General features: G+C 68.6%; 1 protein-coding gene across 1 annotated transcript; it reads right to left on the bottom strand.

The window, feature by feature from the left end:
- Window positions 1-581: 581 nt before the first annotated feature.
- On the bottom strand, window positions 582-27,390 carry LOC100081361 (structural maintenance of chromosomes protein 2-like). The gene is made up of 12 exons (XM_029053618.1): window positions 27,259-27,390; window positions 26,568-26,641; window positions 23,123-23,302; window positions 16,796-16,920; window positions 14,506-14,699; window positions 10,040-10,183; window positions 9,201-9,395; window positions 7,820-8,020; window positions 7,194-7,310; window positions 5,508-5,668; window positions 2,075-2,222; window positions 582-1,469 (listed from the first exon to the last, which is right to left on the bottom strand). The coding sequence occupies exons 1-12, from the start codon at window positions 27,388-27,390 to the stop codon at window positions 1,272-1,274; spliced, it is 1,869 nt and encodes a 622-aa protein (XP_028909451.1). The 3' UTR covers window positions 582-1,271.
- Between the last annotated feature and the right edge of the window lie 187 nt (window positions 27,391-27,577).

Here is a 27,577-nt window from a genome sequence, read left to right as displayed (position 1 = left end):
CCGCCCTACCCGAGGCCTCCCGCGCCCCTCGCCTCCCTCCCGTCCGGGGACGTCTCGTCCGACCGGCCGACGGGGAGGACGGGCCCCCGGTCCCTCCTCCGCCCCTTCCCCGCCGTCTCTCTACCCCGTCGACGGTCTCTGGCGGGCGGGGACGGGAGGGATCCCTCTCTCCGGCTCGTTCGAAAATGCCCTCCGAAAATGCTCGTTCGGCGGTCAGAGCCGGGATGTTTCACGGGGACGAGATAGAGGAGATCTGTAAGGGGCCGGGCCGGCGCGCCGACGGCGGGGCCCGGGGGCGAGAGCCCGGGCCCGGGAAGCGGAGGAACCGGGCTCTCGAAGGCCGGCTCCGCCGCCCGCCCGCCCGCCGTAGCGAGCCGCCTGGCTTCTCTGCGCCTCGGTCGCCTCGCCCGCGACTCCTCCTGACCCGGACCGGGAGCCCCGGGCGGGCCGTCCCGCGCCTCCCCCGGCACGTAGACCCGGCGTCGGACCCCGGACGGATCCCGTGGAAAATGAACGCGCCCCTTCGCCCCCCCCCCCCCCCCGCGATCCGTAGGTGGGCACGGATCCCGTTACTCGACGCGTTTCGTTTTTCAACTTAGTTTATTGGCGACGCGAGACAAAGGAGAGAGCGAAGTCTACGTTAAAAGAACGTTAAAATGATCACGACTGACCGCCCCCTCCGGGTACGGCTAGGGTCTCGGAGTCCGGCCTCCCCGACGCGACTGACGACGGCACGGGCCTCGGCGACGGCCCCTCGGTCGTCGTGCGCGCCGGAGCCCGCCTCTCCCCTCCGCGGTCCTCTTTCGAGGCAGAGCCGTTCTCGCCTCCCGGATCGGCTCGGGTCCCCGAGCGCGGACGGCCCGGCCCCGCCGGTCGACGGGAGGGCGGGCCACGGGTCCCCGGGGGGGGGGCGGTTGTCAGAGAGCCGGACGAGGGGCCGTGAGGGAGGCCGCGCCCCGGTCCTCTCGCCGCCGGAGAAGTAGCGCGCGGGAGCGTCGACGCCCCCGGGGGCCGCCTCGCCGTCGGTCGCTTCGGGTCGGCGGCCGGGTTCGACCAGACCAAACGCGCGAAGCGGACGGTCAAGAGGAAAAGATCGAGATAGGACCTAGGGCTGGAATATACGTACAGTTCGTTTTTAAAAGGGGCTTCCCGATCGACAGAATCGCGATCGCCGGAAGTGGATTAAAACCCCCCACGGTCACTACGGCGTCGAAAGGCGAGAGCGGAAAGCGCGGACGGCGGAGGTCCCCCCGGGAGGGCCCTCGCGCCCCTCAGGCCTCCAGGGGGGGCCCGCGCTTGGCGGCCTTCGCTTTCGCCTTCTCGGCCGCTCTCTGCTGGGCCGTGACGTTGTTGTTCCCGTTCTGAGGCTGGGCGTATCTGGATATCGTAGACACGCCGTCCACGAACTTGGTCTTGAACAGGACGTTCGCGTTGTTGAACATCCCGTCCTTCAGGGACACCACGACGAACTGGAGGGGAGAGGAGAGAGAGGGGCGCGAGAGGGGCCCTCGGGCCGGGGGCCCGCCCGCGCCGGGGCGTCCGGGAAGGCGGGGACGCTTCGCCCGTCCTCGGGGTGGGCGTTCCGAAGGCGACCGCTTCCGCGGGCGTGCGAGCCGGGGCCTCGCTAGCGGCCGCCCCTCTGCGGCCCACGCGCCGGGAGGGCGAGGGGAGGGCGTCGACTCGTTTCCGAGGGTGGAAACGCCGGCGCGGAGAGCGAGGTGACTCGGCCGGACCCCGAATCCGCGGTAGGACGGTACCGCCCGTCACCCCGCCGCCTCCGGATCCCGCCGCCTGAGCCCCGGTCCTACGTTAGGCTGCCCCTATCGCGCCGTCGGCGCAGGATCTACCTCCGAGTCGGGGGGGCGAGGGGGGGGGGGCGGGAGGGGAAACGCCCGGGGGGGGGGGAGGGTAGCGCCCGCCGCCCGTCACGAAAGCGGTCGCCCGGGACGGCTCGCGCTCCGTCGCCCGCGGCCCATCCTTCGACCGCCTGCCCCGTCTCCGTCGAGACGCCCCGCCTCCCTCTCGCAAAGATCCGGGAGACCCCGAGCCGCCGCCGCTTCCGGGGGAGCCTTACCTGAGAGCGTCTGAAGTGACTACGGAGCATCTGGCCGATGTTCTGGGTGTGGGAGAGATCGAGGGCCGCGTCGACTTCATCGAGGATGTAAATGGGGGCCGGTTTGAAGAGGAGCATGGATAGGATCAGGGACAGGGCCACCAAAGACCTGAAAGACGGGAGACGAGACCTCACCGCACCGTACGCCCGCTCGATCCCGGGCGCCGTCCTCACGGAGCCGATTAAGGGGGCCGGGCGGCAGGGAGCGGCCCGGCGATCGGACGCGGCCTCGGCCTCCGACCCGAGGCGACTCAAACCCGCCGTGTTGGTCGAGCGGGCGCCGTCGGGTCCACGGGGGGGGGGGGGGGGGGAGACGGACCGGAACGTGAACGGACGCGTCGGAGACGCGTCCGGAGGCGCTGTGGGGCGGAGGGAGGGGTGAACGGAGGGGGCGGATCCGCAGATCTAAGCACGAGGACGAGGCAGCAGGGAGCGGGAGAGGGGGAAGCGAGGGGCGGGTCCGGGAGGCCGCTCGGAGATGTGCTTTCGGTGAGGTCTCGGGTACCGATGACGACGCGCGACGGGGCCCGTTGAGCGCTCGCTACGGGCCGGGCACCGTTCTGAGCGCCCGGCGGGGGGGGGGGGGGGGGGGGCGGGAGGTGATCGGGCCGTCCCCCGTGGGGCCCACGGATCCCCATTTTACAGACGGAGCGCCTCGCCCGAGGGCACCCAGCGGACGGGCGGCGGGGCCGGGATCGGAACCCGGGTCCCCCGCCTCCCGCGCCCTCGCCACCGGGCCGCGCCGCTCCGGAGGTGGGGAGAGCGATCGGTCGTGTCGGATACGGAGAGGGCGGGCGTTCCGGGGCGGAGGCGGGACCCGGCCGAAAGGCCGGCGGCGAGCCGGAGCTGAGGCCGGTAGGCTTGGCGTCGGGGGACCCAAAGGGGCGGGCTGGGTCGGAGGAGGAGGCGACCGAGCGCCTTAGGGCCGAGAGCCTCCGTGTGACGCGGAGGCGGACGGGCGGCCGCCGGAGGTTCTCGGGAAGCGGGGGAGACGCGGACCGAGCGGTTTCGTCGAAAAGCGATCCGGGCGGCAGAGTGAAGTACGGCCGGGGGGCGGAGACGTCCGCAAGGAGGGACGGGGTGAGCGGCCGGATTAACGAGGTAGCTTGGGCCGAGGGGAGAGGGTGGATTCCGGCCACGGCGCGAGGGTTGGACCGACGGGATTCGGTGAGGGACGGAACGGGTGGGTCGAAGGGAACGCCGAGGTCGCGGGCCTGTGGTACGGGGAGGACGGCGGTGCCGTCCGACGGTGCCGGGAAAGTCGTGGGGAGGACGGGGGGGCGGTGGGTGGGAAGGCGAGGAGTTCCGCTCGGGGCATGCTCCACCTGAGGGATCTGTGGGACGTCCAGGCAGAGATGTCCGGAAGGCGGGAGGCAAGGCGAGAGCGCGGAGAAGGAGGGGGAGCGGGGCCGGAGCTAGGGATCCGCGAAGCGCCTGCCCCGAGACGAAGCCACGGGAGCGAATGAGTTCTCCAAGGGAGCGGGCGTGGCCGGAGAGCGGAAGGGGACCCGGAACCGAGCCTGGAAGGACCCCTCCCGTCACGGGGCGGGAGGCGGAGGGGGAGCCCGGCGAAGAGACCGAGGTGGGGCCGGAGGGATACGAGGAGACCCCGCGGAGGACGGGGCCGGCGGAGCCGAGGTCGCTTCCGGGAGAGGAGGGCGGCCCGCGGTGTCCGAGGCGGCTGAGAGGTCGAGGAGGAGGAGGAGGAGGGAATAGAGGCCGCTGGATTTGGCGAAGAGGAGATGAGCGGGAACACGCCGGGTAAAACGCGGCGAATCGGATGTCCGGGCCCCCGTGTGGATACCGCGGTCCTAAAGGGCCATCGTTCACCTCCGGCTCGGCGAAAAGGCCAAGCGGCCGGAGACGGGCCGTCGTCTCGCGCGGGACGGAGGCGGGCCCCGATCGGTCGAAAGAATCGACGCTATTTGCCGAGGGCTTACTTCGGGCGGAGCGCTGAAATGAGCGCTTGGGGTAGGCGGTCCCAGCCTCAGGGAGCTTACGGTCTCAAGGGGGCCCAGCGTTGTAAAGAGGGGGGAGGGGAGGAGAGGTTTCCGACCAAACCTCGCGAGCGTTGTCAAAGAGCCCTCGGAGAAAGACTAGCATTAAAACTCAACGGCGCTATGTGGAGAGGGGGGCTAAGAGAAGAAGGATTTCTGTACTTCGTTAAACCGCCGAGGCCCGGTGCAGCTTTCTGCCGCTTAGAGGTAATGACCGCGGGAGGACCGTTTTAGGGAGCGAGCTCGGATTTCCCGACGGAGGCCAACGGCTCACTGCCGCGAACGACGGGGGCGCTCCAGATCTCGGGACGCTGTCTCGAGAGGCCTGCAAAATTTTAACCGTTTGGTTCGCTGGATCGAAACGGTCCAGTTTTCCCCTTCTATCTCGGAGGGCCCTTCTCCCTCTCCGATTCATCCGCGGCCCTCTGGCCGTGAACTTCTGATTCGCGCCGTAACGCACGAGGAGGACCGCGGCGAACGGGCAGAAGGGAAGGGAGACGGAGCGGGAGAGGCCGCACGGGGTAGCGGACGGAGCGCGGGCCCGGGAGTCGGAAGGTCGGGGGTTCCGATCCCCGCTCCGCCGCTCGTCCGCCGCGTGACCCCGGGCGAGTCGCTTCACTTCCCTGGGCTTCGGCCATCCCATCTGTAAAATGGGGTCCGCGACCGTGAGCCCCACACGTTGGCTCGGGTCCACCCCGACGCCTAGCGCGGCGCCCGGCACGGAGGCGGGCGCCCGACGGATACCGGCGGCGGCGGCGCGTTCCCTTTCGCCTCGCCCGATTTTCAGCGGCGCCGGACATCCTTCCCGTTCCGTGCCTCCCACGTCAGAACGGATTTCCCGCCTCCCTCGGCTCCCCTCTCCCTCGTTCTCTCTTCTCCTTCAGCCGGGGATCCCGCTCTGGCCCCGCTGCCCGACGGCCCGAAATGAATACGAGTCGCCCCTCCCGCCCCCTTCCGTTCCTCTGGGTTCCTTGGGATCTAGGATCCCACTCGGGTGACGCTGCCCGACCGCGCCCAGTACGCAGACCGCGTTCGCGGAGGGAGGCTGAAGAGAGCCGGAGTTAAGCGCCGATGACGGTAACGGCCGTGCTGTCTGCTCAGCGCTCGCCGCGTGCCAGCCGCCGGGAGAGACGCGAGCTAATCGGGTTGGACGCGGTCCCTGCCCCGCAGTCCCCGTTCCGCAGATGAGGCGACAGAGGCCCAGAGAAGCGAAGGGACTTGCCCGAGGCCGCGCGACAGACCGGAGGCGGGATCAGAACCCACGACCTCCTGACTCCCGGGCCCGTGCTCCGCCCGCCGCTTCCCAACTGAAGGATTCCCAGCGGGAACCGAGATGAGATCAGGACCCCCCGCCACCGATTACCGAGGAAGGAGGCCGACGGGCCGGCGGTACCCACCTCTGACCCCCGCTCAGCTCGGTCAGGTTTTCCTTCCAGATGTTTCCCAAGGCAACTCTGAACTCCAGACCGTCCAGCACCGTCTTTCCCTCCGGGGGCGCGAGCACGGCGTTGGCCCCGGGTAAAAGAGTGGAGAAAATGGAGCCGAAGTCACCGTTCACCTGCAAATAAGCACGGCGAAATGTCCGACGGAGGATCGGACGCCCTCGCCTATCGGCGTCGACTAGAGCTGGCGCTCGGCAGCCTCATCTGAATGGGGCGGGGCGGGGCGGGGGGAAAAGATCGCCGGTAAAACCCGGAAGGTACAGCGTAAGGGGAGTTGCCACTGACGGGATTTACCGAGCACTCGGTGATAGCGTGAAGAGACGGGAACGTATAATGGCGCAGGGCTTGGCTGAAACGAGAGCGCCCCCTACGTCGTATTCGGGGGTCGGTCCCGGCCGTGCGATCTCATCTGGCTTGGGCATCCGGGGCGCTCCGCGACAAGGGAGAACTCACTCTCCTACCGGGCAGTCTAGTTGGGAGGCGACGGCAAGAGGCTCTCTATCGGGCCGCAAGGAGACGGCAAAAAGGAGCCAAGGGGGGCGGGGGGGAGAGGGGGCCGAGAGCCCCGTCAAAGAGGAAGGGGGTGAGCCGGAGCGGAACCACGGCGCTTACGTAGATGAACCCGTGCGGGCAGGGGGCGTCACCGCCTATCGTCGCGCCCCACACTTCCCGAGGGCTGAGCTCGGGGCTCCGCCCGCGCCGAGCGCTCGATAAATACGTCGGCGGATGGACGGACCGGATCCGGCCCCACTCCCACCGCTCCCCTAGCCGCCGAACGGAAAAGCGGAGCGGAGAAGGGAGGAGGCGGCGGGGAGGGGGATTTAGAAGAGGGCCGGCCTCTCTCTCGAGGGGGGAGACGGAGCTTAAAACGAATCGCAGCGGTCTACCGGTCTCGCGCGCTTCAACGAGAGGGGCTGGGCCCGCGCGAGAAAGGGCCGTTCTTCCGCGCATCCAACGCGGCGGGATCTTGGGCTTCAAGCCGGAGGCACGGAGGGGATTCTCGCTTCCGACGAGAAGCGGTGGGGAAACCGCGCGGACCTCTCGGGTGCGGATCTCCGCCGCCCCCCGGCCTCCTCCTCTGTAGAGGGGGGATGCGGTTCCCCGCTGTCCCTACTTCAGACGGCGAGCCCCGGAGGAGAGGGGGACCGTTGCGGCTCTCGTCGTCTCGGTCCCACCTCGACGCCGCTCGGCGCGGCGCCCGGCCCGCAGCAGGCGCCTAACAGACACCGGAGCCTCCGGAGGCACGGGTGAAGGACCGCCACCGTCTACAAAGAACCGGCTCCCCTTGACTGCAGGAAAATCGAATCACTTCTAAAAGCAGACTCTAGTACAGGGTGGATCTCAGTAGATAGAATCACAGCCCCTAGATTTCGTTCCAAGAAACGACACCGTAAACGGGAAAGACGGATAAACATAGGCCTGGCCGGAGCAAATCACTTCACTCGAGTTAACGGAGAAAGAAACGGGTCGATCTTCCCGGCGCTTCTCGGTATCTCCGGGTAGAGGAGAGGAAATGGAAGAACGCCCCCGCAGGCACCCTCTTTCACATTCCGTACCTCATTCCCGTAAGATGACCGCGCACAGAGCGTAAGCATTTCTGCCACACATTCAGAACATCCGCATTTCAGGGGGGTCAGGTACCTTTTGCCAAGCAATATTCAGGGCCTCGTTTTTCTTCTCGTCCAGGTCTTCGATGGTCGCGAGAATTTTGGTCTTGTCATTTTCGACGATTCTTTTCTTCTTCATCAGGTCGTTATACTAACGGGGAAACGAAACGGACGGGGAAAATATTTCGCAGGCGAGATCCGGGCCAGCGGCTGGACCCGGGCACTGAAACCTGACCCGGCCACTCCGATTCTCACTCCCCGCCACACCACCCCCCCCCCCCCCCCCCCCCCCCCCCCCCCCCCCCCCCCCCCCCCGGGGTGAACGCGTGTCCCTCTCCCGCTTACGACCCGGCTCGCGCGCTCCGCTCCTCTCCGGCCAACTCGCTCCTATTCCCGTCTCTCCCTCGGCCCGGACCTCTTGCCCACGGCCCGTCGGGAAACCCCCTCCCCCGGTCAGTCGGGCGGTCGTTATCCATCGGGCGCTTATCGCGCGAGCTGTGCTGAGCGCTCGGGACGCCGAAGTTCCTAAAAGGAATCCACTCTTGCGCGGAGCGCCGCAGGACGCCCGCACCAGACGTGCGTGTCACAGCGTGACGCCCGGCCGGAGGAAGGGCAGACGGCATCGGGTGAGTCCTCAAGTTTAACGGGGAGGGTCTTTACCCGCTCTTCGGCTTCCGTGAGCATGTTCATGGCTCTCATGTTGACGCTTCTCTGGAGCTTCTCTTTCTTCTCCTGCAATTTCTGTAGCCGCTGACCTGCCTCCTTGGGGTCGGTAGTTTTAAAATCGTAGACGGTGTTGGGCTGGCCGAAAAGCCGTTTCTCCGAAGCTATCCAGTCGTGATCCTTCAGCATTTTCGACACCTGGAGATGCGCAGAGAGGGAAACGGTCGGCGTACCCGGGCCGCGACGTGGCCGCGATTCGTCTTCGAGGAGCCCGGCCGCAACGCGGGGCCCGTTCCCTCTGCCCGGTGGCAATCGGGGGGAGAATCCCGCAGACCACGTTGGTAGGGTTACGAACCGCGAGCCCGCCGGGTGCGGTGCCCCGTACGAGACGCCTGGGAGGTGACACGGTAAAAGAAGCGACACGTCCTCCGCCCGCAAGAGAAGCGGCGGGGCGGCCCGGCGGAAGCGGCCGAGAGCCGGGAGTCGGAGGGCCCAGGCCGCTAGCTCCCCGTGGGCAGGGGATACGCCTGCCGACTCCGTCGTAGCGTACTCTCCCGCCCGCCTAGCCCAGTGCCCCGCACACCGCCGGCGCTCGGGAAATATCTCCATCGACCGGCCGGAGATCTGAGGTCCGCTCCCGGCTCCGCCACTCGGCCGCCGGGTCGCCACGGACGCCTAACTTCCGCCGTGCGTCGGGTTCCTCATCTGTAGGATGGGGGTTCGGTTCCTGGCGTCAGTCGGTCGGTCGTACGCATTGACCGTGGGCAGAACGCTGTACTGAGCGCTTGGGAATAATGACGATGGCAATGATCGCGGCGTTGGTTGAGCCTTTCCTACGCGCACCGGGGTCGCTGCAGGCAAGCCTATCTGTCCCACGTGGGGCTCACGGTCTCGATCCCCATTTCCCAGGAGGCCCAGAGAGGCCAAGTGGCTCGCCCGAGGTCACCCAGCAGACAGCCGGCGGAGCCGGGATTAGAACGCACGACCTTCCGACTCCCAGGCCCCGGCCACTACGCCACACGCCGCCTCTCCTCCACCGCAACCGACGGCCACGTTCCCCGCCCACAGCGACCTTAGGGTCTTTACACCTCTTAAAACGCCCACGGGGGAAATCCCGCTTCCTCCTTCCGCCCCCTCCGCTCCATGCCGCCGTCCCAAACAGCAGTCGACCCCTCTGGGCCGCCACCGCGGGGAAAGGGCGCGCCCGACCAGAAAACCGGAGGGACCCGAGGGGGACCCGGCAGCGGAGGGCCCGCGGAGTCCTCCGAGCGGTCGACGCTTCGCCGCTTCTCATTCAAGTGGGGCGCGCAGAGACCGGCACAGATACGACCCTGAAAGGAAGGACCGAACGCGGAGGGAGAAACCGACGCTCAGGTACCCTGGCAGCGGCTTCTGCGGATTCTCGCTTGTGTTTACTGATGTTGTGCTCCACCTCTCTGACTTTAAGCTGAGCGTCGTTGATCTGGCCCTCGTATTCTGCCGCCGTGGCACATTTGGCTTTAATGATGTTCTCCTGGGTTGCGATGACTTCTTTCTGCTTGGCCAACTCTTCTTGGGCTTTCTTTACGGATTCCTACCGGATGAAGACAGCGGATGGTTAGAGGCTAGTTCGAGGCCAAAGCCGAAACGTCACCCGCGCTTGGGACGTCCGAGATGGATCTGAAGAACGCAGTAGATACGGCGCTCCCAGAAGATCGCCGGCCCGCCGGGGACGCTGCCCCGGGGCGGTGGGGGGAGCTGGCTGGGAGGTTAGAGGCCGCCAGAGGTTTAGGGGCAGCGTCTAGGACCCTCCCTCTGGGGAAAAGAGAGAATATCCCTCCCGGGACCACGTGGACGAAGTCGCCGTTGGAGACGGATGGCCAAGACGCGTCCTAAACCGGTAGTCGGTTTATTCAGATTTTTGCTTTTTCAAATTTCTTCCTTCATTTTCCCCTGACTCTTCCCGTTCCCTCTCGAACCCATCGGGTGCCGGTCCTGTTTTTTTTTTTAAAAAAAAAAAAAAAGCCAATCTCGGGGTGTGAGCGGCAATACTTTCCAGGCCTCCCTCGACTTCCTCGAAACTCACCTTTCCCGTGATCTCGGCGGAGATCTGAAACGAGTTAAGAGTCCGCGATTTCGCACCGTTCAAGGGGTCTCCCGTACGTACAAGCCCCCCTCGGGGTGGTCTGGACCTCAGAGCCTCTCAATGCGTTCTCCGGGTCGACGAAAGAAGATTACCTTGTTCTTGGCCACCTCGGCTGCCGCGGATTCAATCTCCTCCTCGTAGGATTTGATCGCTTCGTTTACGGCATCGATCTGGTGCCTGTAGGAAGTCTGTTCTCTCTTGAGCTCTTCCAGCTCTAGGGTGATGGCGTCGACTTCCTAGGACGGATGGATCGCGGGAATTTCAAAGAGGCGCCGTGATGGAAAGAAAATAACCCGTCTTCCATTTTTCATCTACCGCACACCGAATTCGCTCCCGTGGCTTCACCTATCACCCCTACGCGGACGACTCCTAAATGGCCCTCTCCGGCCCGCCCCCCCGGCCTCCGCGGTCGCTCGTTTCCTCCCGCCCCCGGGACGTTTCCCCGTGGACGTCCCCCCGACGCCTCCGATTCGGCGCACGTCCGGGACGGCGCTCCTCGTCTTCCCCCTCGACCCCCGCCCATCCCAAGACTTCCCCGTCCCGGTCTCGTAAGCCCGTGAACCCCGGGCGCCGTCCCCAACTCGAACCTTCTCGTTCGACAGGAACGCTCACGGCACCCGCGACGCGCTCCTTAGGCGTCGGAGACCGTCCCGGGGCCGGGGTAGACGCGGGGTCGTCGGATCCGACCGGGTCCGCGGCCCACGCGGGGTTCGCGGTCTAAGGGGGAGCCCGCACCGGTTCCACCCGGCTCTACCTTCACGACATCTCTAGAGTCTGCCCGTTCCTCTCTCCCCACCCAATCCGCCACCGGGCCGGTCCAAGAAGCGGCGAGGCAGGGCGGATGAGACCCTCTGGGAGTCGGGAGGTCACGGGTTCTAATCCCCAACCTGCCGCTCGTCGGCCGCGGGACCCCGGGCAGGTCGCTTTACTCGTCGGGGCCTCAGTCAGCTCAGGCTGGGAGCCCCGGGCGGGACGGGGGGCTCCGTCAGACCCGGGTTGCCCGGGTCCATCCCAGCGCCTGGCACGCAGTTAGCACTTGCCTACCCCGATTCCAAGTATCATCTCCCGCCTGGCCCGCCCTAGCAGCCAACCGACCGGCCGGCCTCACCTCCCATCTCTCCCCTCACTAATCCACATCTCCACATGGTTATATGGAATCGGCTTCACGGACTCCGTCCTCTCCCGGTTCTCCTCTCGTCTCTCTGGCCGGTCGTTCTCGGTCTCCTTCGCGGGCGCCTCCCCCCCCTCCCGTCCTCTAACCGTCGGGGCTCCTCGGGGGTCAGTTCTCGGCCCTCTTCCCTTCTCCGTTTACGCTCACTCCCTCGGTCAACTCATCCGCTCTCACGGCTTCGACTGCCACCCCTACGCAGACGACGCGCGGATCCACGTCTCCGCCCCCGTCCCCTCCCCCGCCCTCGGGGCCCGCGTCCCCTCCCGCCCCCGGGACGGCTCCGCCCGGATGTCGGCCCGCCGCCCGAGACGCGACGCGAGCGAGACCGAGCTCCTCGTCTTCCCTCCCGAGCCCGGTCCCCTCCCGGACCTCCCCGTCGCCGCGGACGGCGCGACCGCCCTTCCCGCCCCTCGGGCCCGCGACCTCGGCGGCGTCCTCGGCTCGTCCCCCTCGTCCGCCCCGCAGGGCCGATCCGTCGCCGAGGCCCGCCGGTCCCACCTCGACGACATCGCCGAGACCCGCCCCGTCCCCTCCACCCGGACGGCTACCTCGCCGCCCCGGGCCCCCGCCGCATCCCGGCCGGACGACCGCGTCGGCCCGCTCTCCGACCCCCCTCCCTCCTCCCTCGCCCCGCTCCGGTCTGTCCTTCGCCCCGCCGCCCGGCTCGTCTCCCCGCGGGAACGACCCGGGCGCGTCACTCCCCTTCTTGAACGCCCCCGGGGGTCGCCCGACGACCTCCGCTCCGAACGGAAACCCCTCGCTCTGGGCCGCGAGGCTCTCCGGCGCCTCGCCCCCTCCCCGCCTCTCCCCCCGCCCCGCCCCTCCGCCGCCCGCCTCCTCGCCGTCCCCCGGTCTCGCCCGTCCCGCCGTCGACCCCGCGGTCCCGGGACGCCCTCCCTCCTCGCCCCCGCCGGACCGATCCCCTCCGCCTCCTCGAAACCCTACCCGGAGCCCGCCTCCTCCGCGAGGCCTTCCCGGACCGAGCTCCCCTTCTCCCCCGACTCCCTCCGCCGCCCCCCCTTCACCTCTCCGCGGCTTCACCCTCCCCCCCCCCGCCCCCCGTCTCCCTCCGCCCCTCCCCCTCTCCCTTCCCGTCCCCCGGGCACCGCGCCCGTCCGCTCGACCGTACGGATTCTCGTCGCCCCACTCGTTCCGTCAACGAGACGTACGTCGCCTCGATTCCGTTCGGTCGCCGTCGTCCCTAGGCGCCGTCCCCCCCCCCCCGACTCCGTCTGCCGCCGACCGTCCTCGTCCGTCCGTCTCCCCCCGACCGGACCGCGAGCCCGTCGGACGGCGGGGACCGCCTCGATCTGTTGCCGACCCGTTCGTTCCACGCGCTCGGTACGCTGCCCCGCACGTGGCGAGCGCTCGATAAGTACTGTCGGATGAACGGATGAATCCCATCGTATCGTATATGGAATGTATCCGCATTGAGAAGCAGCGGGGCTCAGTGGAAAGAGCCCGGGCTCGGGAGTCGGAGGTCGTGGGTTCGAATCCCCGCTCCGCCACTCGTCGGCCGTGGGGCTTCGGGCGAGTCGCTTCGCCTCTCGGCGCCTCAGTGACCTCAGTCGGAAAATGGGGATGAAGACTGTGAGCCCCACGCGGGACAGCCCGATCACCCCGAATCTACCCCGCGCTCAGAAGAGTGCTCGGCCCGTAGTGAGCGCTTAACAGACACCAACGTTATCATTATCGTTATTATTATTTCACTCCGCCTCCGGCCCGGAACCCCCTCCCCTCTCGTACCTGACGGACGACCGCTCTCCCCATCCTCAAAGCCTCATCGAAAGCGCACCTCGAAGCTCACCTCCTTCGAGAGGCCTTCCCAGACTGAGCTCCCCTTTTCCCTCGACTCCAGCCAGACCCTCGTTTCCCCCCGTTTCCCCGTGCCCCTCCCCCTCCCCTCAGCACCGTAATCGCCCGCTCACCCGTATATACCTTCATCGCCCCGTTTATTTTGCTAATGAGACGTGCATCGCCTCGATTCCGTTCACCCGCTATCGTTTTAACGAGACGTTCATCCCCTCGAGTCTCTCTGTCGCCATCGTTCTCGTCCGTCCGTCTCCCCCGGTCAGACCGTGAGCCCGTCGAAGGGCGGGGTCCGTCTCTATCGGTTACCGATCCGTACGCTCCAAGCGCTCAGTACGGTGCCCTGCACGTAGCGAGTGCTCGACGGATACTGGCGAACGAATGAATCTCCCCCAAGAGGCCTCCCGGACTCGGCCCTCACTCCCGCTTCCTTCTACGTCGCCCTCCCTCTTGGGTTTCCGCCCTCCGTCCGCCCCTCCTCCGGCCGCCCGGCTGCGGAGCCCCGTCCGTTCCTTCACGGCGAGGGCCCCTCCAGACCGTCGGCGCGCCGTGGGCGGGGGCCGTGCCTCCCGGCTCTGTCGTCTCTCCCCCGATCAGACCGTAAGCCCGTCCAACGGCAGGGACCGTCTCTATCTGTTGCCGACCCGTTCACCCCAAGCGCCCGGTACAGTGCTCTGCACATAGCGAGCGCTCCGTAAATACTACCGAACGAACGGAGGAATGAGTACTCCCCCGAGCGCTTGGTACGACGCTCTGCGCGCGGGAGGCGCCGAATCAATACGATCGGTCGATGGCGACAGAGTCGGTAGACGTTTCCGGCGCGAGCCGTCGTCGTAGTCGCTTCCGCCACGTCTAATCTTTAAACGCACGGGAGATTTAGCATCCGGGCGGACGTCCCGGTGACGGGGTAGAGCGTGGGTTTAGAAAAGACGCCGTTTAAAGTGACCGTCTCTAAACGATCACGGGGCCGTCCAACCAACTTCCGTTGCTCCTTTCGGCGAATGCTGCAAAAATACGGCCACGGGGGCGCTATCTGCAACCACCAAAGACTCTGGCTCGGGGGGAGCGGGTTCTCCCAACCAGTGGCCGTGCGCGTTACCGTCATTCTGTCGGAACGCTACGCCCTTGCCGTAGGACCCAGGTCCGCGTGACGGACCGTCAGATCCGGATAGGCACGCGGGTTCCTTTCCGCTGATCCCTTCCCCAGGCCCGCTCTCCTTTCCCGGATCTCGATTTCCTTCCGACAGTCCCAATCTCTCCCCGCTCTCTCTTCCAACCGTTCCCTGGCACGGACAAGCCCCGGCACCCCGGCCGGAGAGAGCGACCTGCCTCCGGGACCCAGATCTTTCCCGCATTTAAATGGCACGTGCCATCGGATGCGAGGGTACTCGTCTGAGATGCTCATTGCTGCCGAGGACGCATCCCGTTTTCGAACACCAGGGCCGAGAACCGCCGGGCGCCGAAGGACGCGGGAGACGGACCGAAAGAGACGAGCTATCCGCCGCCGCCTCTCTGCACCGCTGAAGTTTTTTAAATTCGCTTCCTCGTCGAAAGCGAGCCTCGGCGGCCGAGATTTACCTGCTGCTTGTCTTTCATTTTTTTATTAGCGGCGTCTGCCTTTTTTTTGGCACCATCCAGTTGCTTCTGGGCGTCTCTCAGTTCTCTCTCCCGTTCAGCCTCCGCATTTTTCATTTTCTTCTCCAACGTTTCGTACTTTTCTTCCGCCTTCTTCTGGATCTCTTTGGTGTTCTTTAGGGTCTCTTCACTTTCCCCTGAAGAAGAAAAGCACAAAGATAACACATTCAGAGTCTTCCGGGGCCGTGACCCCGATCCGACCTCGGCACGCCCGAGCCCCGCGCGGGACGGGGGCCGCGTCCGACGCCCCCGTCCTCCGTCTGCCCCGGCGCTCGGCACGGTGCCCGGCCCGCAGCAGACGCTTCGCGGACGCCACCGAGAGGGACCTCGATCTCATCGCCGGTGGCTCGGGGAGCGCTAATCGCACGCCCGGCCCCGCCGGGGCCCGGGGCGTAACGCCGAGGGGCCGCGCGCCGCTCTTCATCCGCGTCGGCCACCGGCAGGCGGAAGGAACCAGGACAAGAACCCAGGTCTCCCGATCCCCGGGGCGGTGACCCTTCCACCGGACCAACGGCGGAGGAGACACTGGACACGCTAGGATTCTCCCCGGCCTCTTTCGGGGACACCTGCCCACCAGTTAACAATGAGAGCGACACCGAGGGTAACTGCGAAGCGCTCACTACGTGCCAAGCGCCGTCCTGAGCGCCGGGGGGGGGGGGATACACGGCCATCAGGTCGTCCCACGAGGGGCTCGCGGTCTTCACCCCCGTCTGACCGACGAGGCCGTCGCTGGCCTAGCGAGCTTTTACGCACGGGCAATTCCTGCTCCCTTGGAATAGCCGGGGGTTAACGCAGTCTTCAGAGGGACACGGGTCTTTTCGGGGGGTGCCTCCCCGCCCCCCACCGCTCCCCAGTCTCCCCACCTTTCGCGCGGGACCCGGACCGCTCGGCGCGTAGGGTAGAAGGTCAGCGGTCCCGATTTGCGCCAGTGCCGCTGCCGGACGAGCGGCCCAACGGAACGGCTCTCGGATAACGGACCCCCTCCCCCCCCCCCCCCCCCAACCTCCCCGCCCCGCGGTTATCCCGACCAGCCGCCCCGTTCGGGATTTCCTCTATTCCCCCGACGATCACTGAAACGAGAACGATAGCGACCGCGGTACCGGTTAAGCGCCACGTGCCGGGCACTGTGCGCCGGGGCGATCGGTTCGGACACAATCCCGGTCCCACGAGGGGCTCCCAGACTGGGGGGGGGACGGAGACGAGGGGATCTCCTCCCCATTTCACAGGCGAGAAAACCGAGGCACGGAGAAGCCAAGCGACCCATCACGCAAGCAGGCAAGCGGCAGAGTCGGGATCAGACCCCAAGGTCTTCCGACTCCCGGGCCTCCGCCCTTTCCGCGGGGCCACGCCGCTCCCGGCACGAAAGGCGGTCGGCGCATCCGGCCGACGCTCCAGTCTCCCGCCATCTTTTACGAGTCACAGGAGAGTTTTTAGCAAAAACCTGGCTCGGAGCTTGCGGCAAATAGCGTCCCACACGCCCCGAAAGCCACGCACGACGGATAGCTGTCTCGAGAGTCCGGAGTGAGCGTCGGTGGCGAGCCCGCGACGGGCTGCCGTGTCGGTGCCCGTCCCGTGATCCCGCCGACGAGGGAGGGACTCTGCCAAGGCGCTGACGGGCGGAGCCTGGAGGGAAGCGGGGCTCTCCCTCCCCGTTCCACCCGGTACCGGGCCGGGACCCGGCCCCGACCGCCCCGTGGGGCCTCGGCCGCCAAGCCCAAGGCGGATCGGAGGCGCTCGGGCTGAATCGCGGGGAGGCCCGCCGAAAACGAGAAGGGGCACGCCGAGAAGCGGCGGGAGAGCCGCGCTCGGCAGCGCAGAGGAGCGGCACCGGCGGAACGGGCTCCCCCGCCCGCCGGCCGGCGCCGGACCCCCGGTGGAGCGGACCGAGCCGGCGTAGGCGTGCGTCGCTCCCTCGCCCGCCGGTACAACTAAGCGAGAACTTTCCACCGTAACCCTGGCGATCGAAGGCGGGGTCCGAGCCCCACTTACGCGTCGCCGAGGCTCCCCCCCGTCCGGCCAGGTCCGGGTCGGTCCGGATCTCGGGCTCCTGGGACGCACCCTGAGGCCCGACGGCCGTGACGCCGGGCGATCCGGGCGAGTCGCACGGTGGCATTTCGGCAGCGCGGTTTCCCGAACGGCCCCTCGAGCCCCACCGGTAGGCGCATCCGTTTCCCCCCAACCTCAAGCTAAAAAGTATCGATAAAGCAAGGTACTCCGGGAGCTCGCGTCTCACCGATGATCCTCCCGAGGGCATCCAGTTCTTCTTGCTGCTTGTGATAGGAGCTCTGCTGAAGCTTCGTCTGCAATAGCTCTGCCTCCTCAGACTTCATCTCCCACTGCTGTTTCAACCGGCGATATCTACGAAAGCGTTGGTCACGGTTAACCGGGGGTTCCTTCGCGAGGGCTCACGCGGACGTTCGGATCGCGGGCCCTGTTCCGAGAGAGGCTCAGGGAACGACAAGGATAGCCGCGCGGCGCTTACCCCGCGCCGACCTCCGGAGCGGGGACGCCGGCAGATCGAGTCGGCCGCGGCCCCCGACCCGCACGGGGCTCACGGTCTCCACCCCGGCTCCGCGGACGGGGTGACCGGGGCACGGAGGAGGCGAGGTGACTCGCCCGGGGTCGCGGGGCGGACCAGCGGCGGACCCGTGACCCGCTCCGACCCCCGGGCCCGCGGTCCGGCCGCCACGCCGCCCTACGAGCCAAGAAGAGGCACGGGGATGAGATCCGACCGACCTCGATCTACGGTCAAATCTCAGCTGAGGCCTAAATTCGGATTCGGCGGGAGGCTCCGTGAAAGCGCACGGGTCCGACGGGCTCCACGGGCCCCTCGCCGCGGAGTCCATCGATCCGTCGGCGGTGCTCACTGAGCCCTAAGGGGCGGAGGACCGTACCGGGGGCTCGGGAGACGACGACAGGATGAGCGGCCACGTCCCCCGCCCGTAACGAGCTTACGGTCTTGCGAGACTTTCAGAGCAAAGGAGTTGGTTCGAAAAAAGCGGCCCCGCGAAGACGGGGCCCGTCGACCTTTCCTCCCGAGCACGGCACGAGAGGAGAGGGAGGAAGAAGAGGGAGGGAGGGGAGGAGGGGAGGAAGGAAAGGAAGGGAGGGGAGAAGAAGGGAAAGGTTCCTACCGGCGTTTCTCCTCTCGGGTCTCCTACAACTTAGGTCCCCGCCGAGGGTGGGCAGCTCAGGGGCTCCGGGCAGGGAGGAAGGTGCTGGGGGGCTCTCGGATGCCACGCACCCCAGGAGGCCGTGCGGGGGGACCCCGGATTCTTCTACCCAGGCTCTAACGTTCCCGCCGACGGGGGGGGATCGGGCGGGAGCCCCCCGCGGCGCCGTTCGGCCGGGCGACCCCCCTTCGGCCGCGTTCGCCACGGAGCCGGTCGGCACCGAGGCGGCGAGGCTCACCCGGCGGGGCCGGGGGGGGGGGGGGGCCGGCGGAGCGGCTTCGGTGCGCCGGCCCCCTCGCCTCCGCGGGCGCCGGGGAAGGGGGCGAGAGCGACCCCGTCCCTTCGGGCGTATTCGCCGAGCGCTCACCGCGCGCGGAGCCCCGTACCGAGCGCTGGGAAAATATCATCCGGCAACGGATGGAGCCGATCCCTACGCGACGACGGGGCTCGCGGTCTAGAAGGGGGCGGGGGGGGGGGGGACAGACAGCGAAACAGGACGAGCGGCTCCGGCTCACCTCGCGGCCCCCCACCCCCCGTTCCCCGGGCCGGGGGCCCGTGCCCGGCGGCAGAGGGCGACGGACACCCCGGGCCGAAAGCTCCCGGTGGGAGGTTCACGGGGCGACCCCGCACGGTCAGGTCCGTGAGGTGGGCGCCCACCCCCCCAGGTGGCTCCCCTGCCCTCGCTCGGCCGGCCGACGGTATCCACGAAGCGAGCGCCGTCCGCCGAGCGCCGCACCGAACCGTCGGGAGAGACGGCCGCGCCATCCTTCTTCGCCCGCGGGAGCCTACGCCCCGGCGGGGGAGACGCCGAGAAGATAAGGGACGGGCCCGACGATTTAAAGCGGAAGAGCGGGTACAGAGGTACGGTGAGAGGAAAGGAGTGCCAGGGCGCTACGGCAAGAGGAGGGAGGACGAGACCCGGGGAAAAGGAGATTCGGCCAACACAACCTCCCGAAGGACGTCAGGTTCGGAAAGGCTCCGAAGAAGCCGCCTCGGCCCTCGGGGCGGCGCTCGGAAAACAGCAAGCCCTTCGCATCCGCCTCGGTCACCGCTCTTATCGTCATTAATCGTCATCGTCGGTCTTCTTCTTCTTGGCGCGGGCCGGGCCGGCCCGCGGCGGCGTGCGGTAGGAGGAGAGAGCCCCGCCGGGAGGAACGACTGGTTAGGAGCCGGGTTGCCCCGAGCTTAAGAAGAAACCGTCGACATCAGCCTTTAGAGCCGCCGCGCTCTCCTCCTCTCTCGATAGAGCCTTCCAAGACGCGGCGGTTCCCACGTACGGGGAGGGGAGCATCCCGAGCCCCCCTCAGACGCCGCTTCTCTCGACGTCCCCCTTCTCCGCCCGACCCTCCCGCGCCGCTTCCGCGCTCTCACCCGCCCGGGGCCCTTGGGTACATTCTGACTTACGCATCCGACCATCCGAGCCCTCGCCGCCCCCCGGCCGCCCGCCCGATTCCCTCTCGATCCCTCCGGGAGACCGGCAGACGGGGCGGGCGCGGAGAACGAGGCTCCGGGCCAGACTAAAAAGCCCGCCGAGCCGCAGCGGGCTCTAACCTCCCCTACGGCCGCGAGACCGGGACCGCGCACGGGTGCCGGGGCCGGCTCCTCGCTCGGTGCCACGGGCGTCGTTCACGGGCCACCCTCCCCGTCGAACGGCGAGAGGGGACCGCGGACGACTAAGTCCCGGGACGAGACCCCGGCCTCCCGGCATCGGGGGTCCGGTCGCCCCGACGCGGCTCCGCCGGGCGGGACGACGGGAGGGCGGGGGGGCGCTGAAAATGGGACGTCGGAAGCGGGGGGGGGGGGGGCAGGGGAATCCTTTTCAGGATAAGGTAAACCAAGGCCTCAGACAACCCCGCGGCCCGGCCGGACGCTGACGGTCAATCGTCAGGGACAGAGCAGCGCGGCGTAACGGGAGGGAGGAGCGGCTCTTTCGGAGCGAAGGCTTCGGAGGGAGGGAGGCCGGTAGGTGAAACCAACCCGCCGGTCCCACCTCGACGACATCGCCGAGACCCGCCCCGTCCCCTCCACCCGGACGGCTACCTCGCCGCCCCGGGCCCCCGCCGCATCCCGGCCGGACGACCGCGTCGGCCCGCTCTCCGACCCCCCTCCCTCCTCCCTCGCCCCGCTCCGGTCTGTCCTTCGCCCCGCCGCCCGGCTCGTCTCCCCGCGGGAACGACCCGGGCGCGTCACTCCCCTTCTTGAACGCCCCCGGGGGTCGCCCGTCGACCTCCGCTCCGAACGGAAACGCCTCGCTCTGGGCCGCGAGGCTCTCCGTCGCCTCGCCCCCTCCCCCCCTCTCCCCCCGCCCCCCTCTCCGCCGCCCGCCTCCTCGCCGTCCCCCGGGCCCGCGTCCCCCCGCGGTCCCGGGACGCCCTCCCTCCTCGCCGGACCGATCCCCTCCCCCTCTTCGAAACCCTACTCGGAGCCCGCCTCGTCCGAGAGGCCTTCCCACGCCGAGCTTCCCCCCCTTTTCCCCTCCGCTCCCTCTACCCCCCCTTCACCTCTCCGCGGCTAGACCCTCTCCCTCCGCCCCTCCCCCTCTCCCGTCCCCTCCCCTCGGCACCGTGCCCGTCCGCTCGACCGTATAGATCTTCACTACCCTATTTCTTTTGTTAGCGAGATGTACGTCCCCCCCCCCCCCCCCGATTCTATCTATCCGCCACTGCTTTAACGAGACGTTCTCCCCCTCGACTCTATCTGTCGCCGTCGTCCTCGTCCGCCCGTCTCCCCCGATCGGGCCGTGAGCCCGGCGGAGGGCGGGGACCGTCTCTGTCTGTTACCGATCTGTGCGTCCCGAGCGCTCGGCACGGTGCCCCGCACGTAGCGAGCGCTCGATAAATGCCATCGGATGCACGAACGAACGGAAGGCTGCAGGCGTCACTTACACGTAACGCGACGAGGCCGGGGGGTCCGGGTCCCACGGCCGGCCTCGGCGCCCGGCGCGGTGCTCTGCGCACGGTAAGCGCTCGGCAGACGCCGTCGGACCAACGGCCTCTCGGGCCCCGCGCCTCCCTAAGTGAACCTCCCCATCGGCGGCGTCTTCTCTGACTACAACGGGCATACACGCACGCACACACGCCTCTGCGGTCTATCTTTCCTCCCTCCTGTCCGTAATGCATTTTTCTTTAGTCTCCCGCACGAGGCTGTCGCCGGTCGAGGGCGGGGACGGCGTCTTCTAACTCTGTAAAGCGCTCTCTCACTCAGCACGGTCCCCCGCGCTGAACAGATACTCTCCGACCCATCGACCGCGGGTCGGTGGGAGAGAGGGAAGACGAAGAGGGCGAGGGACGAGAGAGGGGAAAGAGCCCCGGGGATCGGGTCCCTCGCTCACGGGAGGGAGGGGGCCCCGCGGCCCCGGCTGGCACGTCCACACGCCTCCGGAGAAGCACGGTCACGGCGAGGAACCCTCGCTTCGCCAAAGGCGGGCGAAGGACAAGCCGGGCGATCGCGCCGGCGGATTCCGGGGCCCGGGGCCTCCGGAGGCGGCGGCGCGGGCCGGACCCGGCGGGACGGTCCGCTCGCCCACCGGAGGCCGAGCGCTCCCGAGCGCCTCGGACCGGATGGCTGCCCCGAAACTCCCTCCCGGGGGGGGGGGGGGGGGGGGGGATCCCGCCCGGGGCCGCCGCGGGGGCCGGAGGCTAAGGCCGCGTCCTCTCCGGCGAGGGGATTTCAACGGAGGCTCGGCCGGCTGGGCCGCGGCCGTCGGCCTGGACCCGACCGGGCCCCTCGCGGCCCAGGTCGGCGGTCGTCCGGCCTCGAGCGAGGGAAGCGTTCCGGGATGCGAAGGGGGCAAAAAGAACTCCGTGAAACCGGACCCGCTTCCGTGAACGGACGAGCCCGGTCGCCGGCCTCCTCGCCGCCCGACGGGGTTCCGGACGCGTGGTCCGGAACGCCCCGGCGGCCCGGCCCTCCCCCGCTCGGGAGCCGAGCTTACGGCGTCCGGGGATCCGGACCTCGCGTTCGGCCCCCGCCGCGGATCGCCCGCCGGGAGAGGGAGCCGCCGCGATCGGCTTCCCCCGACCGGGCCGGACCCTCGGCCGTTACGGGAAGGGAAGGGGGGGGGGGGGGCCCCCGAACCGATCCCGGCCACCCGCGGGGCGGAGCGTCCGCCGCCCCGCCGACACCCACCGGCCCGGCTGAGAGCGGGGCGGGCTCCCCGTTCCGCCGGGGGGGGGCCCTGAGGTCCGGCTCCGACGTCTCCCGGCGATCCGACGGCCCCCGTCGCGAGCGGGGGGACCGACGGGTCGTCCGCGCAAACCCGGGGCTCCGACCCGGTCCATCCGGCCGCGGGCTTTCGGTGGGACCCGGGGGTCGGTCCGCCGGGCCCCGCCGTCCGGTCCCCCTGCTCCCGGGTCCCAGGCTTCGGCACGGGCGTCCCCTCGCTTGCTCCGACGCAACGCCGGCGGCCCGGGACGGGCGCGCTCCGGGCCAAGTCGACACGCCGCTCCCCCCCCCGCCCCCCGCCCCGGTACCGTCGGGTCCTCCGGACGGGCCGCTCAACCTCTAGCCGTCTTCCCTCTCCGGTCCGCCCGACGGTTCGGCGGGAACCTCCCGCCCTCCGCCGGCCCGGGCCGTTAGCTTACCCGACGGCGGTCTCCGCTCTCGGCGGCGGGGAGACCGGAGGGAAGAGGGAACCCCCTAGGAGCACGGGAGGGGCGCAGCTGGCCGCTACCCGGGGAAGCGGCCCTCGAGCGTCGGCGGCCGACTCCGGGGGCGTGCGGGAGGAGCGACCGGACTGCCCGGGGTTTCCTTTACCCGTCTCGGGAGAAGCTTCCGAAGCCGGCCCCGAGGAAGTACTCGCGCCTCCTCTCCCCGACGACCCGGGACGACTCAACACGCGGAAGCACGGCGCCCGCTCCCCCCCCCCCCCGGGAGGACGCCGCCCTGGCCGAGGAGGTTGCTCTTCTCGGCGACCCTCACGTCGTCCGCCGCGGTTCGGGCCGGCCCCGCGACGGCAGAGACGCCCCTCCGCCTCCTCCGCCTCCTCCGCCGGACCACCTCTCCGGTCTGCGGCTCGCATCTGGCGGACGCCGGGTTTCCCGGAGGACGGTCCGCCTCCGCCCGTTGGACGGCGGCGAGTTTTCAGAGCCGAGCGCGGGAGACCCGGAGGCGTCGACGGCCGCCCGGGGAGGCGACCGTCAGACCTATCCCAACGGCCGCCCCGAGGGTCCGAGATCCTCTAGATCCCCGGGGAACACGAAGACTCTCGGTAACGGTCCCAGACCGCCGGGAGCATCGGCGACGACGGTTTCTCGCTAGAAGGACGCCTCGATAATCAAACGGCGAAGTGAAGGTGACTTCACGATCGCTACGGACACCCAACGGCGCGTTCCGTGGAGCGTCCCAGGTTCTACCAGATGACGGTCACAACTTAACGGAAGGCTTACTTTTCAGCGATACTCTTCAGCCCCGCCGATTCCCTGTCGACGGCCCGCAGCTCACTCTCTTTCGCTCTGAGCTCATCTTGGACGCTTCCGAGTTCCTGAAGCTTGGTCAGAACCGAAGCGGCTGGCGATCGCGCACCTGGAACGGAGAGAGACGCCGAGACTGATGGCGGGCCTCTGACGCTAAGAACGAGGAACGCTGCGCCATTCCGGCAGGGAGGATCCGGCTTCACAAATCAATAACGCCGACCGTCTACTTACTGGGCGCGAGCGCCGAGAGCGCAAATTCGCGGACGAGATGCCAGCCCCCGAGGCTCTTACGACCTCCCTCCCGTCCCACGGGCCTTCGGCGGGTCACGGGGGCGTCCGGTCCGATCGTACCGTATCCGCCCCACCGCTCGCCGCGGGGCTGAGCACGTAGGAAGGGCGCGAGAGGTGGCGTTCTCTATCATCACCATCGCCGGGCAAACGGACGCTACGGACGCGTTACGGACAGGGGGACGAAGGATGGCCCAGTGCAAAGGGCACGGGCCCGCGAGTGTCGGAGAACCCGCGTTCTGGCGTCGCCCCCGTCACCCCCCCCCCCCGCCCCCCGGACCGTGAGCTCCTCGTGGGCGGGGACGGTCGCCGTCGCTTGTCGTGCCGTCCTCTCCCCGGCGCCCGGTACGGTGATCTGCACACGGCCAGCGCTTACCCGACAGGACCGGACGAATAAACGATCCCGGCTCCGCCACGTCGATCGAGCGATCGTGTTTACTGAGCACATACGGTGCGCAAAACGCCACGCTTGGGCTCGGAGGGCAGCGACCTCACCCTCGCTCGGTTCTCCTACCTCCAGCTTCTCCTTCTCGGCCTCTTCCGCGGGCTCCTCCTCCGCCTCCCACCCCCTGACGGCGGGAGCCCCTCAAGGTTCAGTTCCGGGTCCCCTTCTGTCCTTTCGTTCGGTAGTAGCTACCGAGCGCTCGCCCGGTGCAGGGCGCCGGACCGAGCGCTTGCGACGGACCCTCCTGTTCTCCGCCTACACCCCCCCCCTCGGAGAACTCACTCGCTCCCGCGGCTCAACCGCCGCCGGCCCCCATTTCTCTCCCGCGGCCTCGTGCCTCCTTCTGCCGTCAGGCCACCCCGGCCCGGCCGGCCCGCCGACACCGCAAAACTAACACGCCCGGAACGGAACCTCTCATCTTGCCACCCGAACCTCATCGGCCCCGTCCACGGGGGGAGGAGCCCTCTCGCTCGATGGAGACCGTAGAGGAAAAAAAGGCGACCGTCTAGAGAGGGAGACGGGCATTAAAGCGGATCGTGGATACGGGCACGAGGGCCGAGGGGCGGGGGGGGGGGGGGGGGAAAGAGCGAGGGCGGCGCAGTACGGAGAGGGAGTAGGGGAGACGAGGGCTTAGTCGCGGAAGGCCTCTTGGAGGAGACGTGATCTTACCGAGGCCTTGAGGGCGGGGAGACTGACGCGAAGAGGGAGGGAGTTCCGAGCCAGAGGCGGGACGCGGACGCGGACGCGGACGGGGGGGGGGGGGGGGGGTCGGCCGGCAGCGAGACGGAGATCGTCGAGGCGGAGCGGGGAGGTCGGCGCCGGAGGGGCCGAGCGCGCGGGCTGGGTCGCAGAGGCAAGTCAGCGGGGAGGATGGCCCGGGGCGGGGCGATCGACAGCCTTAAAGCCGCCCGTTCAGGCGTTCCCCCTGGAGGCATCTGACGCAGGGGGAAGACCACCGAAGGCCTCGGAGGCGTGGGGAAAGGCGGACGGGACTCCCTTCGGAGACGTGGCACGTGGACCGGAGCGGGGCGAGACGAGAGGTAAGGAGGCCGATGCCGCGATCGAGGCCGGGCGGGATGCGCGATTCTATCGCCGCGGGCGCAGGTCGGGCGGAGAGGAAAGAGCGGGTTTCAGCGACGTCGGGAGGATCGGGGCGACGGGATCCGGTGACGGATCGAATGCGCGGCTCGAGTGAGAGAGACGAGCGAAGGACGATGCCGGGGGCCGGGGGGCTTGTGGGACGGGGAGGCCGGAGGTGCCGCCCGCGGTGACGGGAGGGCACGGTTCGGGCGGGAAGAGAAGGCCCTCCGTTTTGGACACGTTAAGCGAGAAGCAGCGTGGCTCGGGGAGAAGACCCCGGGCGTGGGAGTCGGAGGTCGCGGGTTCTAATCCCGGCCCCGCCGCTCGTCGGCCGCGCGACCTCGGGCCAGTCGCTTCGCTTCTCCGGGCCCCCGTTCCCTCCCCTGGAAAACGGAGGCGACGACCGTGAGCCCAACGTGGGACAACCCGACGGCCTCGCACCCACCCCGGCGCCCAGAACGGTGCCCGGCACACAGTGAGCGCTCCAAGGATACCACCGGCGGGACATCCGAGCAGAGACAGCCTGGAGGCAGAAGGAGGTACGAGACGGCAGGAGAAAAATCCGGGCTGGAAGTGTCGATTTGGGATCCGGGTGCGCGGGGGTGGCAGACGGCCAGGTCGTCGGGGGCAGGTAGAGGAGGGTGGAGAGGAGCCAGGGTGGCGAGGGGGGAACCGAACGTCTGAAACAACGGGTGAGGGCGGCGGGCGTGGGAGTCGACGAGGACGGAGAAGTAACGCCGCCCGGCAGGGTCGGAGCGGTGACGGGCGAGTCCGAGACGAAGGCGGTTGGCCCGATATCCGGTTCTCCACGAGCGGCGCTCCCAGCTCACGCACGGGCGCGAAGGAAGCGGAGTGGACCGCGGTCCGGGACCTCGGGCCGGCGGTCCGAGATCGGCGGCGGGACAGGGGAACGGGCGAGTCGATTTCAGTGAGCGAGGGTGGCGTCGCGGTCGACGGTCCGCGTGTCGGGGGGGGGGGCGGGTCAACGGATGGGAGGTCTCGGGGGGGGGGAGGCGTACGTCGGAGAGGAGACGGCGGGGTCGGGGAGAGGGACTTCAGGGTCGCCGAGGGTAGAGGTCCCGCGGCGACTGGAAAGGACGAGGTAGAGTCTGCGTCCGGGTTAGCGGGCGGGTGAGGCGGGGCGGGCCGGGATCAGGGCGGGGACGGAGACGGAGGGAAGGAATGCGAGAAGAGGGATCAGATCGGTTCAGAAAGTTGGAGGTGGGGCCCCGGGGGGCCAGACGCCTCTGACCAGGAACCGGCGAGGGTGGTCGAGGCGGACGCCACGGCCTTCACGCGGAGGCAGAGGGGGATGGGGGGGGGGGGGGGGGGCGGAATGGTACGAGGGCGGCACCGGGGAGCGACGAGGAAGCCGACCCCTCCCCGCTTCCCGGGGACGGAGCGGGAGGAGACGAGGACTCCTCCCGAGAGCGCGGCCACGTGACCGGGGGCGAGGCACGCGCTTTCTCCGTCTGTAAAACGGGGATTCGATTCTCGTCCTCCCCTCCAGGTGAGCCGTGAGCCCGACGAGGGACGGGGATCGCGTCTGACCCGATCGTCTCGCATCTACGGCGCGAACGCGCAGTGAGCGCGAGAAGATCTCACCGTTCCACACGGAGGCGCTGCGGGGGTGCGGGTGGGCGGTTTACGGGAGGGGGCACGGGGTGCTGAAGGAGCGGCTGGGGAGGAATATACGGGGAGAGATGAGAAATGAATTCGGGGAGGCCGCCTCGAAGAGACGGGATCGCGGAAGGGCTCCGAGGTCGCGGTCCGCCGGCGACGGAGCGGGAGGGGGCGCCGGGCCGGGGAAGGGCGCGAGCAAGAGGTCGGCGGCGGGAGGGACGGAAAGGAAGCGGGATAGAACGGAGAGCGAGAGCCGGGATAGGGTGGGAAAAGAGAGCGGACAAGTAGGAAGGAAAGAGCCGATCGAGCGCCCCGTACCTGACGAAAGGAGTTTCCGCTCCACGCGGAGAAGAACGGGCCACCGTTAAGAGGTTTTTGAGGAGCGGGGGCGGGGGGGGGAAGACCGCGGAATTGCGTTCTACAGAAATAAGCCGGCAGAACGAAGTACACGCTGGAAAGGGAAGAGACCGGAGACGGGGGGAAATCGACGAGGAGCCTGGGGCGCTCAGTAGTCGACCGGTGCTCGACCCCGCCACGGGGGCCGTTTGAATGGAAAAAGCGGGGCAGATCCCCCGGAGAGAATCTGAAGGACAGAGCCGAAGGATCTGGCGACAGACTGCCTACGGGGTTTGAAAGGGACGGGGGAGTCGAGCGCCACGCCTAGGTTACGGACTTGAGAGGGACAGAGGACGGTGACGTCATCCCAGGCGGCGGGACGGTTAGGCGGAAGAAAGGATCCGGTGGCGAGGAGAATCGTGAGGAGTTCAGGTTGGGATATCCCGACCTCCAGGTGCTGGCCGGACATCCGCGTGGGGCCGTCTCGGAAGCAGGAGGAAACGGAGGGATCGTGAAAGAAGAGAAGCCCGGGCTAGCGAGGAGAAGCCCGGCCCGGCGGCTGGAGGCCGGGCTCGGGAATCGGAGGACGCGGGTTCCAATCCCGGCTCCCGTCACCGCCCTTCTCTGGGCCTCAGTTCCCTCAGCTGGAAAACGGG

Source organism: Ornithorhynchus anatinus, chromosome X3 (assembly GCF_004115215.2).
Source record: "Ornithorhynchus anatinus isolate Pmale09 chromosome X3, mOrnAna1.pri.v4, whole genome shotgun sequence".
Lineage (NCBI taxonomy): Eukaryota > Metazoa > Chordata > Mammalia > Monotremata > Ornithorhynchidae > Ornithorhynchus > Ornithorhynchus anatinus.
Note: the sequence above shows the minus strand (reverse complement) of the source record. Positions and strands in the feature narration are given on the sequence as shown.